At 42.9% G+C, this 15,717-nt stretch overlaps 1 protein-coding gene across 1 annotated transcript in view; it reads left to right on the top strand.

The window, feature by feature from the left end:
* The window catches only part of LOC124553936 (ankyrin repeat and protein kinase domain-containing protein 1-like), a 47,474-nt gene extending 35,473 nt beyond the window's left edge, over positions 1-12,001 (top strand). Inside the window, exon 3 of the mRNA XM_047127955.1 lies at positions 11,512-12,001. Within this exon, the coding sequence (XP_046983911.1) occupies positions 11,512-12,001 (490 nt within the window). The remainder of the gene's footprint in view (positions 1-11,511) is intronic.
* The last annotated feature ends 3,716 nt before the right edge of the window (positions 12,002-15,717 follow it).

Genomic DNA, 15,717 nt, shown 5'->3' with positions numbered 1-15,717 from the left:
ATGCTCTACGGTTTTAATACCTTCCTCCACTTTCCCTTGTGGTGTATGTTTTCCACGTTTTTTGTTCGTTCTATTCGTTTTCGTTTAGGTGTGGTGTTGGGTGCTTTTGTTCCATGAGTTTTGCCTGCGTCAGGGAAAAGGGACTGATGACCCTATAATTCTGGTGCCTTTATACCCCAAACCAAGCAGTCTGTAACCGGAAATATCTGCGAAATGGGCATTAAACGCCAAAGTCCCGCCCTAATAGAGCTCCAGTACATAAATCCACACGTTCTGGCGTCCAGTCAGTGAACTGGGTCCTGCGTTACAGTAGTAGTGTTGCAGAGGTGGCACAACACATCACTGGAATCTGTGAGATACTGAATCATAAAACTCTCATCAGACGCAAGTTTGCGAGTTCCATAGGACCGTCTCGAAGAACGAGTGGTCTGTGACTGAGATAGAAACAATTTGCTATGTTTCTCATTTTTTGCTCATGGGTGAATTACGCATGTGGAAAACAAGGAGTAAAATTGTACAGGATTAAAGCAACGTATGTTTAACTCTTAAGGTGTGTGTGTGTGTGTGTGTGTGTGTGTGTGTGTGTGTGTGTGTGTGTGTGTGTGTTTGTATATACAGTGTGCAGTTAGCAGTCCAATGACTGTTTGGCAATAATTTCAATGAAATACTCCAGCTGCTGTGTTCCTCTGGTTCTTTTCCTCTTGACAGATTCATCTATTATCATTAGACCGTTACGACTCAGAAAATTAGTGAATAAGCATTCCTCCTCAGATTCTGTTTCCTCTTCAGCTGTAGGAGGTGGTTACGAGGTCGATGTTCTAAACTACAAGCAGAAAGACGTACAGTTGAGTGGGTAAAATTCACACATGTTCATTTACAGTGTTCCTGTAGTCAAGTTGGCAAAATTACCAACATAAACTACTTACCATTCCCTGCCAAGCTGACAGTTGTTCATTTAACTGAACAAATCTGCTCATTGACGGCCTCATAGTTTCTTGTTCACTGATGATACGGTGCAGGTATGGCCACGCTGCCTCTGTGAGGCTCCGACGGCAGTCTTCCAGTCTTGGTCATACCTCACCCCCCAGTTCCCAGTTCTCCGCGAGCGTCAAAGTTTAAACAGCCGCGGATGAACACTTTGGGCTGTGTTGAGGGCGTGGCCAGTAGTAGCGACGTCCGTCAGCGAATGTGTGGCTCCCGTTGTCGTCCAGTCTGGAGGAACTCGGCTGTCGCTGGACCAGTGTGATGGCAGCATGGTGTGGTGTGTGGTCAGGTGTGGTCAGCGTAAACATCACCAGTCCTACACTCTTTTCTTTTTTTTTATGATCCAAAGTGAGTTTCTGAAAATGTAGCTTCGTCTTTCTGAGGAAATAAAGTTACTATATCCGCTGGATGGACGCCTAGCGTAATCTTCCGTAATTTTTCCCTTTTTAAGTCATTCTTCTTTCTGTGGATGGAAATTGAAATTTTTCTTTCAGGAGTCGTGGACAGTTTTCCTCGTCCACTTATATAACGCATAAGAGAATATAGTTGGTGTCCGCCCCGGTAGTTGAGTGGTCAGCGCGACGGAATGCCATGCCAAGGGGCCTGGGTTCGATTTCCGGATGGGTCGGGAGTTTTCTCCGCTGAGGGATGGGGTGTTGTGTTGCCTTCATCATCATCGCATCCCCATCAACACGCAAGTCCTCAAAGTGGCGCCAACTCAAAAGACTTGTACCAGGCGACTGGTCTACCCGACAGGAGGCCCTAGCCACACGACATTTGGTTTTGACTGTTATCAGTACGATCTGCGCCGCTGTGGTACCGTCACTTCAGCTACAAAATGATAGTATACGTGTTAGTTGAAGGGAAAAGATATTGTCTACAGCTGGCTACGACATATTGTGGTGTGCGTGGTTGCTGCATGTTGTCCTGTCGAACAATTCGAGAAATGTTGAGAATGAGTTACGGGCTGGGTAGGCTTGCTTCTAGTGACAGGGAGAGAGTATGATTGCACTGAATGTGTAACACTCTACGTCAAAAGAGAGGAATGTCCAATACTCCTAGTGTATTGGAATAGTGTAATAGGGGTCAGACAAACACACATTTATGAGACCATTTGGGGTGCTTGGCAGGAATGAGAGAGGAGAAAGAAACCAATAATTTGCCATAAAATTTCTGCTAGTATCAAGAAATATACTCGCCAACCACCGAACAGAAGCAAATGTCAGCAGAGCCTCAGCTTGTCAGGGTGTGGACCACTGCTGTTTACTGTAACAGCCATTCCCAGTAACCACATACGTGCAAAGCAGAAACTCTGCGTGCTGTAGATAACGATTGTCTGTTCGAGAAAACGATTTAGAGTGCTGTGAGCACCCAAAGTCCACAATCATTTGTGGTATGCGTTCCTGTCTCTGTCTTGCCCTATAGTTTTTACCCTCTAACCTATCTCTAGTACTATGGCAGTTATTCCCTGATGCCTTCACCTATAACCTATTACACTGACCCTTGTACTGGTCACAGTTTTCCTAATATCGCTATCTTCACCTATTCTGCAGAGATGTGCCAGAGTTCCTCTGTTAAGTATTCGCCTAATTTGAACATCCTTGAATAGCATCACAGTTAGAATGCTCAGATTCCCCTCTTGTTTTTCCTGTAATTTATGATCCATTTTCATACAGAACTGTGCTCCAACCATACATTCAGATATGTCTTCCGCAAATCAAGACCTATCTTTGGTATCAGTAACTTTGTTCTGTGCCGAATCTCCTATTTTCTGTGCTACATTACTCCTTATAACAATCACTATTTGTCCCTCAGCATAAATTGCCTTCACAGGTAGTAGAATCGCTACACTTCGTCTACTTTGTGCTCCTTAATTCTGATGTAAACTTTGCCACCAATGTTGTTTCTGCCGCTCGCCAATACTTTCCTCTTTCTTCTGTTCGCTAGTCCCAATTCAGTGCTCATTCGACTGTTTATTACATTCACCAACTCTGGTGACTCTTTCTCACCTTCAGTGAACACAGAAATATCACGACTGAATTTCATTAACGAAATCATTTTCACCCTCAGTTTTAATTAAATTCCTGGAGATTTCTTCAATTCCTCCAATGATTCTGCAGTGTTCAGTCTGAAGATTTGTGGTGATGATCTGCATCGCTGTCTTTCATAGTCTTTAGTCCGAGTGCCAACTGGATCCTTTACGCCAAGTTTAGCGTCCTCAAACTGATCCTCAGCTTTGTCTTCTCTCCTTTTGCATGTTATTATTATTATTATTATTATTGTCAGTAATTTGAATTGATGAGCTGTTCAGCTATCGCACTTGTTGGCCCTTAGTCGCTTTTGTAGTGTCTGGATGGTCTTCCTCTGGCACTCTCTTGTTACGACTCCTGTCTCATGGATTACACAGACGAAAGTGGAAACTCCTTCGATTGCCATCTTCCCCAACGATCATGTAAGTTCCGAAGGAAAGTTAACTAACCATTCTGCTTTGTTTGTGTGTAAGTTTTCCAATTCGGCTTTCATCTCTTCTTCTGTCACGTCGTCTGATACTTCCTCACACTCCTGTGTTCTGCCATTTACTATCTCCTGCACATTGGACAGTGTAATTCTTTTCGGACTCTTGTTGACACCTGTGCATTTAATTTCACTGAAGATTGTTCAGACTTCTCTGCATGCTGAATTTGTCCTTCTTATGTTCATTTTTTCTAATTCTTCTAGCAATGATTCTACTTTTACTTCCTTCAAATTTCGGATTAATTTCACTCCTTAGTGATCCATAATGCTGTATTCCTGTCTTGTCCTTTTTCTGTTCGTCAAACAGTTCAAATATTTTTTTCCATTTGCGAAGAGCTCTTCAGAGTTCTTCTCCTTGTACCTACATTTTTCTGTCAAACTGTTGTTATTGGCCTTTTCAGAGATGTCAACTGTTGTTCACCTGAGCTTCCAGCGATGGTATTCATTATCTCATTATCTAGAGCCTCATAGAAGTGAAAATTCCCATTCCATTCCTCAGTACTTCAGTATCCCATTTATTTACACATTGATTCCTCATGACAGTTCTCTTAAAATTCACTTCACTCATCATTAGTAACTTGTGATCTGACTGTACATCTGTTCCTGGGTACACCTTTATATTCAATACCTGAGTTTCGAATGTGTGTGTGGTTGTGAAGTAGTCCAGCTGGACACGTCTTTGCCAACTATGCCTCTGCCTCCCTCCCTAAGAGCCGATACACAGAAGCAGCCATACGAATGTCCCAGAATAAAGAGTGAAGGCTTGCAGCAAGTCCGCCACCCAGAAGCTCGTGGAACGCTGCAGTAGGGAGCACTTGTAACGGTAACACTGACCACCTTAAACGGCAATTGATGCTAATGGTAGATGTCTGTGAGGAATTTTTGAGAAGTGACTGTGAGATAACCTAATGGGAACAAAACAAACAGACTGGAATTTGTTTCCGCAACAATCCAGTAGAGTATAACCAACAGTAAACAGGTGGGTCAGGAACAGACATTCTCTCAGCACAAAAGCAAGTTGTTATAATATGTATTAATATCGGTCGCTAGCCTAATTAGGCATTCGTGTGTCAAACAATATAATAAAGCAGAAGGCAGTGATAAGGCTAACATAACCTTCCATCACACACACACACACACACACACACACACACACACACACACACACACAAACACACAGCACACACTTTCTTTATATCTTCGCACACTAAAAAACAGAAGCCTAACCTTGCAGACAAATGTACTACTAACTTGGAAGTCATGTAAGAAATGGTCAGCGAAATAGCAAACGGTAAAATGTGCCTCTCAACAACACGTACCTTAAATGAACTAGATGCAGCAATTTATAGAACCAATCACCAACAAACATTAGTACTGCTATTAGTTTTATGGCAGGGCAGAACATCAAATGATTCTGGTTTAAATCAGGCGGTCTATTAATGAACGCACCCTGTAACATCAGGGTCTATTTGCCTGTGCATTAACAGACTTGCATTAGAGTAGCTAACATGGTAATTCCCCCACATGAAGGCCCTTAAACTTTCGTGGTTTAAAAAACATGCTCATTAACAAAAGTACACATGTGTGTATGGGAAGTGGTAAGTATTCTCATCAACAATTGTTAAGTAAAGCACAACGAACTGTAACTCTTTAAATAACAAATATGCTTTGATAAGCAGTCTTTAAACCTACTCAAAATATAGTTGGCTGTGCAAACGCCAACACAATATTAAAGTGAAATTCACTCATGAAATGAACCGTGACAGAACTTCGCAATTTTGATCAGAGTGTATAAATGCTACAATTAATAATCTTTATAACTTCAAATCGATATTACTGTTTTTTTAACTAACAGCTTCACTATTTTCGGACAAATTTTCAAATAAGGCAAATTATTCAAGAAAATGACTGCAGATTGATTTACGCTACTAAAACTCTCTATTGAAGAAAAATACCGCAGTGAGAGATCAGTAGTAGCGGCTGTGGCTCGCCAGCTAAATGGTAACGTGGCTGCTCTGTGCGGGGAACGCTGCATTAGTTCTAGGCCCTATACCCAGTAAAAGCCTGAACATTTTGTCTCCTCTTCGCGTCATCTGTTACCAAGTTAGAGACTTCCACATCCAAAACCATTAAGGACATCTTAACTTAATCATCTTGAGTCTCATCGCAGTTTCAGTTTAGTAGCCCATCGATCTAAAGGTGAAAAATGTAACAAACTATGACCATGTACACTATTTAAAATTATATTTACCCTATTATACCGACACACATCTCAATTTTTTTGAAGACGCAATTCCGTTGATTACTTGTGGCATTGAATAATTCCTTAGCTGTGTTTCTTTCTCCATTTATGGCGGGCGTTCTTGCCCACAGAGTAAAATTCATAATGCGTGAGGTAACTGGCTCGTATGAAACTAGTGTGGGTAAAGAGAGATCAGTTATCCAAACTGTTTGTGAATACACACCCTTCGTAGCTGCGGCACTCTCTCCCACGTTTCACTGCGCTGTAATGCCGCTCGATATCGAGAAGGCTTTCTACAGGGTGAGCAACCAGTGCCTTCTGAAAACAATGGACTTTCCCCAGTGTTTTGCCAACATCATTGGTAGAATTTTGAAGAATTGCAGGTCGTCGGCAAATACGAACTTGCATCAGGTGCGAAGATGAGCAACGCTAAATCACGCATCGTGAATGTGGGGCGTGGAATATCTCTGCGAAACACGCGAGACTTCAATGTAGTCAACCATATGCAAATTCTGGGTTTCGACTACAGGTCTGTTACAAATAGTACTACAGCTGCCAACTCTAGGAAAACACTTGCCAGCGTGCCAGCTACTGACAAAGAACATAGCGTGAGAAGACTTGATGACATACCATGGGCAGACTTTGCGAATATGTACATGGTCTGCAAAGTCAACTGTGTGGCACAGGTTGTACCCATTCCATGTGAAACACCAGCAACATTCCTCTCAGCTTTGGGCCATTGGGCCATTTTGTAACTCGTGGTAATATTTTTAAGATAAAGTTTGACATGTTGACCGTCTCAGCCCGAAATGGGGTGTATGTGAGGGTGGGGTGGGGGGGGGGGGGGGATTAAATCTCACCGACGTTGGGATAAAGTCACAAGCTCTATTCGTGTGTTGCACATACTAGCTGTGGAAGAAGACACCCTCGGCCCTCATGTCCCACTTAGCAGGCGAAACTACTCCCACTGTCTTGCATCCACCCGTAGATGTATGGCACGTCCCCAATGGCTTTTATCATTTCGAACAATTTCGATTCGAACTCAGTTACACTCAAACCAGAGGTTTTCCCGCCGAATATGGTAAGACTTAAGAACATGTACGTGGAGTTGATGAGAAGCAAAAGCAGAAACGTGACTGCACAAAAGTGCTCGCACTGCAACTGCAAGGCCATTTGCACCAACATCGGCACCCTTCACCTACCAACAAATGTGAAAACTACTCGGTACAGGAAAGTAGAAACCACAGCGAAACTTCATGCAATGCATCTGGGTGATTGGCCAATTCGGGAGAATTGTGACCTGGCAGACACCGAAGAACACAGGTTTGTGTGCGCCGAAGTGAAGGACATCTGACGAGTTATCAGACATCTGGTAGCCACAGTAAAACGAGCACTGCGCACAATACGTTGCCTTCCAGTTTTTTGAATCCTAGCGACGTCCCATGCCCATTTACAGTGAAGAAATGCTGTAAACTGGCTAAAAGGACAAACAACGTATTACCTCGTAACGGAAGAAAACAAAACGGGCGGACGTTGGATGGGGCGCCGCACGCACGCCAGGCACAAGCGGACCACGGGGCGCCGAAGAACTACGAGAGAAACTTCGCAAAATTTTTTCAGTTAATACAGTTACGTGAAACAGTATGCAAAGTGAATAAAAAACGACGTAAAAACAAGAACAACATAATGAATCATCCTTAAGCTCTTTTGTCTTAAACGGTATTTTTTACTGGTTAATTTACTTATTTTTAAGGGAATAGAAATCTTCACTAAAATACGTAGGTCAGAAGCACCCTATTTTGTGTTGGAATCCTGGAGCAAAAATTTATCCTCACGACAGAAGTCATGGTACTTTTTGCTACATTTAATTTTACTTTTTTTCCGAATGCCAGAACTACTTTTAACCAGAATAAGGGACTGAAGGTGGCAGGGGTCAAATACAGGGCTCGAAAGGCTATTTACAATTTGTACAGAAACCAGATGGCAGTTATAAGAGTCGAGGGCCATGAAAGGAAAGCAGTGGTTGGGAATGGAGTGAGATAGTGTTGTAGTCTCTCCCCGATGTCATTCAATCTGTATCTTGAGCAAGCAGTAAAGGAAACAAAAAAAAAAAAAAAAATCGGAGTGCGTATTAGAATCCATGGAGAAGAAATAAAAACTTTAATGTTCGCCGATGACATTGTAATTCTGTCAGAGACAGCAAAGGACCTGGAAGAGCAGCTAAGCGGAATGGACAGTGTCTTGAAAGGAGGATATAAGATGAACATCAACAAAGCAAAACGAGGATATTGGAATGTAGTCGAATTAAGTCGGGTGATGCTGCGGGAATTAGATTACGAAATGAGATGCTTAAAGTAGTAAAGGACTTTTGCTATTTGGCGATCAAAATAACTGATGATGGTCGAAGTAGAGAGGATACAAAATGTAGACTGGCAATGGCAAGGAAATCGTTTATGAAGAACAGAAATTTGTTAACATCAAGTATAGATTTAAGTGTCAGGAAGTCTCTTCTGAAAGTATTTGTATAGAGTGTAGCCATGTATGGAAGTGAAACATGGACGATAAATAGTTTGGACAAGAAGAGAATAGAAGCTTTCGAAATGTGGTGCTACAGAAGGATGTTGAAAATTAGATGGGTAGATCACATAATTAATGAGGAGGTATTGAATAGAATTGGGGAGAAGAGAAATTTGTGGCACAACTTGAATAGAAGAAGGGATTGGATAGTAGGACATATTCTGAGGCATAAAGGGATCACCAATTCAGTATCGGAGGGCAGCACGGAGGGAAAAATCGTAGAGGGAAAACAAGAGATGAATACACAAAACAGGTTCAGAAGGATGTAGGTTCCAGTAGGTACTGGGAGATGAAGAAGCTTGCACAGGATAGAGTAGCATGGAGAGCTGCATCAAACCAGTCTCTGGGCTGAACACCACCACCACAACAACAAGGGACTGCTGATTTCTTCTGTTCTGCGTTACATTCATCATTACCCCAAGTATCAGGAATCGCAGCACGCAGCTTCCAGCGAGTGGAGTACTCAGATACAGCAGAGGACCAACTTCCTCAACAAGCCTCGGGAACTGATGCATTGGATGACAGAGAAGATACTGCGAAATAAATCGGAAAGCAAAGCGTCGTGAACACTAACTTCAAGCCGTTGCTCACAGGTGAGATGATTGTGTGTGGACATGGTCTTCTGGAGGAAGTATTAAAAATAAAAAAATTTAAAAATCGTACACGAAAATAAAGGATCGCCTCGGTGACAGGTGTGGGGGAGGAGTCATGGCCAGGCCTCCTCGCCCCCGCCTGCCTGCCTGCCTGCCTGAACAAGAAAGTCAGAACATCGCAAGGAAAGCGGACAGCTGAGACAGCATGGCGGATGGGCCTCTGGGTGCTTCACCTGTGCCCTCTTTATCGCCACCTGCCTGACACTGACGCCCTAAAACATTAAAAAATAAAGCTTTGGCACGGAAGATATCGTGTAGAGAAAGGGATGGTGTAGTGGTTAAAAAATAAAATGGAAAAAAGTGGTTAAGGTGGCCAGTTTTAGTCTGCACTTAGTGGGTTCGAATCCTGTCACTTCCATGAATTTTAATTCGTGCTAAAAGTTATTAGTTAAAGAAGTTCAAATGATTCTAGCTACGTGTGCCGAAGTTCTGTGTTCGTTTCTCACGTCAGGCAATCTTTTTTTATCAAGCAGAAGCAGCATCTCCCCCATCTCTGGTAACCTGGAGGAGAGTCGGTACTGATTGGGCCCTGACAGAGGAGGAAGTCATGCCAGTTCGGAACTCTGTCAGCAGTTACCTTTCTTACGCGGTATTTTTTTTTTTTATCAATGAGTCAATCGCCGTGCAAGGTCATAGGGCACTTGACTCTTACTGTAATTGAGCTTGAGATATGGAAAATATTGGTGCCGCATTCAAATCTCCATTTTCGTCACGTCTGAGCCCTTTGAGATGATACATTTCCTTCGTTTCATTGTTTCGTCATGTGTACAAAGTCCACAAGACCTCCACAAGCCACATGTCTGGGTTCGAATCCTGGCCTGTCATTACAAGTTGCAACGTGCGCGCATTAAACTACATGTGACAAATTATTGTTAATGATTCTCTGGGCTTTGTCAACAATAATGATGGGTACTAGTTTAGACTCCCAAGTCAGACACGAAAATTTTCGTCATATCATGTCAGGCTCATGCCGCTCCTAGCTTCTCGTGAAAAATAATTCGATAGTCAACGTGTCTTTGTATGTAGTCAACAACGAAGTGTGTAATGTTCGATTGGTAGTCAGCACAGAAATTTTCGTCATGTTATTTAGAATTCAGACGTGTAAATATTTCGCTGCTGTTGAAGTAAGCCAACATGCAACACATGACAAGAAGTGAATGTAGTGGGGTGCAGGGTTCGAATCCTGGTAAAGCAAAACATTTTCGTCTTGTTATTTCAGTTTATCATCTCGCCACTGGTTAAAAATGACGCTTTCTAATGTTTGATTGTGCTTACTTAACTAAGTCCTGGGTTCGAATCTCTGGTCGACAGAAAACTTTGTCATATGATATATTTCTGCCGTTTCATTGTTTCCTCACGTCTGCAAAGTCATCAAAAAATTCACAAGAGGCACATGTTTGGGTTCGAATCCTGGCGTGTCATTTCACACATGAGCACTCTTTCTCACTTGTGAAACCTTCGTTATGATATCCGGGAATAGTAGCTGATAGATTGTATTTGGAGAGCGTACTGCAGAAACAAAATTTTCGTCGTACAATTTCAAGGTGAAAATTGCTTTTCCATGTGTCGTTTATTGCAATAAATTTGCGTTTACAAGTGTAATGGCTGTGTAATCTCTAATTCCGTATGTTCTGGTATTTGTATTATCGTAGTATTAATTTCCATCTAGACTGGTAGTCACACAGAGCAGTTGTCTCTTGTGTTCTCTTGCAGTAACCATGTGGTATAATGAAACGACTGTACCCAAAAGGAGCAGAGGATCTGTGTTATGTGGATTGCCTACAAATCAAGTGAAACACAATTCTGGTCATTCGGGTAGTTTTGAGTATGATAGTACATGTTAGATGAAAGTGCATTTGCTATCAGGCCCACCAAATCTGACACACACACACACACACAAATTTTTTATGGGGACAGAGTTGCCAGTTTGGTGTTTTTTTATATCTGTACAATTCTGTGTGTGTGTGTGTGTGTGTGTGTGTGTGTGTCTGCCTCTCTGTCTGTCAGAAACTTTCAGTACTTGGTGAGTCTTTGTCAAGAAATGGACCGATAATTGGATTGAATTTTTTTTTTTTGGTGGGGTATGAGGAGAGTGACTTCGAAAACCAGGACATGGGATTCTTCTTGAGTGTGATATCTGGTAGTTAAGCTGCAGACAGAGTAGTAGTATTAGATGCAACAAGGCTGTTCTGTAGTGGAGGTGAGCAACTGGTTAGCTACAGCGTACTGAGATCAAAGGAGCTGACTTCCAGGAATGAGTGTGACAAAGTGTGACAACGTAATTGTTTCAGAGATTGTACAATGGTATTTGTAATTGATGATGAGAAAAGATTTTTTTTATGATGGAAGCAGAACAGATTTACTGTAGCTTAATAGACACAGAGTTGCGCACTGTTTTGTATTGCAGGAGGAGAGATATGGTAGGTTTGTTTCAGGACAGATTAGTATTCACTGCAGTTGTGTTGTCTCGTGTGGCAGTTTTGCTCATTATGTGTGATGTGTGTTTGTAGCAGAGAGTGGCAATTTGTGTGTTTTGTGCAGGAGGCTCCCCGCAGAGCAGAGAGGCAGGAGGCTGATCCTGGTGACTGAGCAGGGAGCAGTGGGGGAGATGAGGACGCTGCTCGCCGTGGGGGCCGACGTGGGGGCGAGGGGTGGGGCGAGGGGGTGGACCGCCCTGCACGTCGCAGCATCCAGGGGAGACGTCGAGGCGACACTGCTGCTGGTGGATGCGGGGGCGGCTGTGGACGCCAGGAGCACCTGGCAGCAGTGGACGCCTCTGCGCGTGGCTGCGGAGAGGGACAGAGCCGCTGTGGCGCGGCTGCTGTTGCGGGCTAACGCCGACCACAAGGCCAGGGATGGCAGTGGGTGGACGCCGCTGCACTTGGCTGCACGCTGTGGCAACGCAGAAGTGGTGGCTGCCCTGCTCGAGGCGGGGGCCGACAGGGATGCCACAACTGGTGACAGTGGGGCCACAGCGCTGGACCTCACCAGGGAGAACAAGGACAGTCGGCTGATGGAGATGCTGTCATGAAGCAGCCAGTCCGACAAACTCTCTGCAAAAAAACTGAAACAACTTCTCCAGTAACAATTTGCATCTTTCTTCAATAAACAATTCAAAAATTCAATCCTACTGTCACTGACTAATTTTCCCCTCCTTGAGTAGCTCACAAAAACGTCTCGAGTACACTTCTAGACTAAACTTTACAAAAGTCAACAGTTCGTTGTGAACAAACACAACTGATCTATAATATCTAATCGCCGAAAAGTATTTCACACCAGCCAACAAGGTGCTACATCAGACTATTCTAATTTGCAACATACTGAGATCATTCCTATATCAGTTCTATCACCAGAATTTTCGCTTCTGATATCAGAAGCAATTTACATCAATTTACTTCAGCATTTTCAACAAATATTGTACTCTACCGTACCTCCTGCGTTTAATAACAATGGGATATTAGTAGCAATATTCACACTACATCACGTGCCCATCATCTGGAACTATACAGTCAGTCCACATTTAACTAAACACAATAAGAGCACAACCTCACACCTCACAGCTCCCACACAGCTGTAATGCTGCTCTTGCAAAACACGCCACCACCTACCAGATGACGTGGACCTTTACTCTGACTTTAGAGAGTAATGCAGTTGATTTACCCGCTCTCTCTTCCACATTCCCCTCCTGTCGGTATGCCCTGCACTTGTAGACCACTTCGTTTATGAAGACACAAAAGGTCCATTTTGATTGTAACGGAAAGCAGTCACCAGATACAGGAAATTAGTTGGAAAGCAACGATGCCACATACACTATGTAGAGGAAATCCTGTCCCTATCCTATTTTTGTCTGTATTTTACATAAAAGATTGCAACAACCAAAGTAATTCTAATTGTATTCGAGACAGAACCCTGAGGCCCAAATTTCAGCACATGAAAGCAATTTTACAATGACGCACACGAATCTCGACACTCAGTCACGATGGTGCAGCTGAGATGGCAACGCAAGTCGTGGAACTGCAGGTAATAAAATTACATTTACTTTGATTCATACACCGAGCCAATACGTATAATGAAGACTGTATGCCTATCGAGTCAATTACTATTACGTTACTCAAGTCTCTTATTTCTGACTCCACAGTTTCTCTGACTTTAAACAGATTTTAAGTCGGAATAATTCGTCTGTATTTTTTAAATAAGCAGCCATTCCGTATCGCTGCAGGTACCAACGGCAGGGCCAGCACTACACTTTCTGGGCTGTGAGTAAATGTTGCTGGGCCCCTCGTCCAAATTTATTTTAAACTCCTTAATATGGATAACGTCAGAAAGTGTTAATGCAAAAGATCAGTCAATGGCTTCTTCTTAAGAAACTGTAACTCTCACAGTTTGCATAACTGTACTTTCTCCCCACCTTTTTTGGAAGCTTAAACTTCTATAATCCAGATATAATGCAATGAGTGCATAAATTCTGATCCTGTTGCGATCGTAGCTGATCCAACATGCCGCTCTTGCTCCACCGTCGTTCTGTAACAGTTATCAACTCTTGCAAGAAAGTTCAGATATACTCTGCTTGGGCGACGCTAACACGCAAAGTGCAGAACAATCCATAAGGCAGTCATTGTACTTTGCAGTTCGTCACTGAAACTGTACTTACGAAGCGCAGAAGTGGCTCAGACACAAAATTGCCTTCACGAATCTTTTTTAACAGCAAAATTTCTTCTCTCACAGCCTCCTCATTAACATCTACACTGTAGAAAGATTCGTCGTTTTCCACAAGCTGTGGGTCTGGAGAATCGTGTTCGCTTACGTAGTTCCACAGGAAACGGAATGTGTCCGTGTTGTATGTGGCTGCACACGGTACACTTAAGTTTCCTGCAGCTGTTTAATAACGTGGGAAGCAGTTAGCTGAAAACTGTTCTTCGAGCTCTTCAATATCAATACTTACACTCTGCAATTTCACATTTATGCTATTAAATCTCTGTACTATGCACTTCCAAACTGTCAACAGGAATACTGGTTCAGTAAAACTGAAGCTTCATTTCACGCTAGTGATTTCTCACAAGGATTATATTGGTGACATGCGTGAGAGCATCGATAACGCTCTCACAATTTTCATTTGGACTGTTCTGCCGACCAATGTTTTTTTGATAAACTTTTGATTGCTTCCGGTTTAATGAAAGAAAGAAGTTAAACCCAGCGTTGTGTGACGCGCTTCCGACAACAGCTTGGAACTGTGGTGTCAACTAAATTCTAAGAATGTGCTGCACGAGTCACAGAATGCACACTCTGATGTCGCTACTAATTGCGTGCCTGAGAACCTGTGAAAGCTCTTGACGAATTGCTAGCGCCGCTGTCATCAACGGTCAGGAGTATTAACGGGATTTGTGGGCAGGACTTTCAGTACGGCCTCAGCTAGGTTTCCAGACTTGTGACTCCTGGATTTAGTAACAAGAAAAAGAAACGTTCAACACGCTCACCATTCTCGTTCACATACCTCAGTACGAAAGATAATTGATCAATATGTGAAATGTCAACAGTACATCTACATCTACATGGTTGTTTTGTTGTGGTCCTCAGTCCAGAGACTAGTTTGATGCAGCTCTCCATGCTACTCTGTCCTGTGCAAGCTTCTTCATCTCCCAGTACCTACTGCAACCTACATCCTATTCATCTCTTGGTCTCCCTCTACGATTTTTACTCTCCACACTGCTCTCCAATACTAAATTGGTGCTCCCTTGAAGCCTCAGAACATGTCCTACCAACCGATCTCTTCTTCCAGTCAAGTTTTGCCACAAATTCCTCTTCTCCCAAATTCTATTCAGTACCTCCTCATTAGTTACGTGACCTACCCATCTAATCTTCTGCATTCTTCTGTAGCACCACATTTCGAAAGCTTCTATTCTCTTCTTTTCCAAACTATTTATCGTCCATGTTTCACCTCCATATATGGCTACACTCCATACAAATACTTTCAGAAAAGACTTCGTGACGCTTAATTCTATACTCGATGTTAGCTAATTTCTCTTCTTCAGAAACGCTTTCCTTACCATTCCACTTTCGAACAGCGGCCAGAAAAAAGGAACACTACAACTTTTTGTACGATCTCTGATTTGTTGTTCTGTAGGGCGGGCAACCACAGCCAAACGTCGACATTTTCCCAAAGAAAATTCCGCACTGGCTGTATGAATGAAATGGTTCAAATGGCTCTGAGCACTATGGGACTTAACATCTGTGGTCATCAGTGCCCTAGAACTGAGAACTACTTAAACCTAACCAACCTAAGGACATGACACACATCCATGCCTGAGGCAGTATTCGAACCTGCGACCGTAGCGGTCACGCGGTTTCAGACTGAAGCGCCTAGAACCGCATGGCCACACCAGCCGGCCCATATGTATGAATGATTTTTATTAAATCTGCGACTGGTTTCGCACCACTTATCGGTACATCCTCAGGCAATCTCTACAAAAAATAATATAATAAGAGCTCAAATAAACTATTCGGTCCCCCAATTCTGAGATATAAATTGAAGTTTTAAACAACCAGTTTTTTGAATGAAACAAGAAAGTACTCACATACGCTATTTATGACATGGTAATGTTGAACTGCCACGCGGCTCCTCTCAGCTTGCACAGTAACTTCTGATATGCTTACATGGCCCTAATTCCACTGTTTGTTCATGCTATTGTTTGCACTCTTTGTCGTCCGAGTTTAGGGGAGTTTTATCACCATCGTATTTTATTTTTATTT

The sequence above is a fragment of the Schistocerca americana genome, chromosome 11 (genome assembly GCF_021461395.2).
Source record: "Schistocerca americana isolate TAMUIC-IGC-003095 chromosome 11, iqSchAmer2.1, whole genome shotgun sequence".
NCBI classification, from domain to species: Eukaryota; Metazoa; Arthropoda; class Insecta; order Orthoptera; family Acrididae; genus Schistocerca; species Schistocerca americana.
Note: the sequence above shows the minus strand (reverse complement) of the source record. Positions and strands in the feature narration are given on the sequence as shown.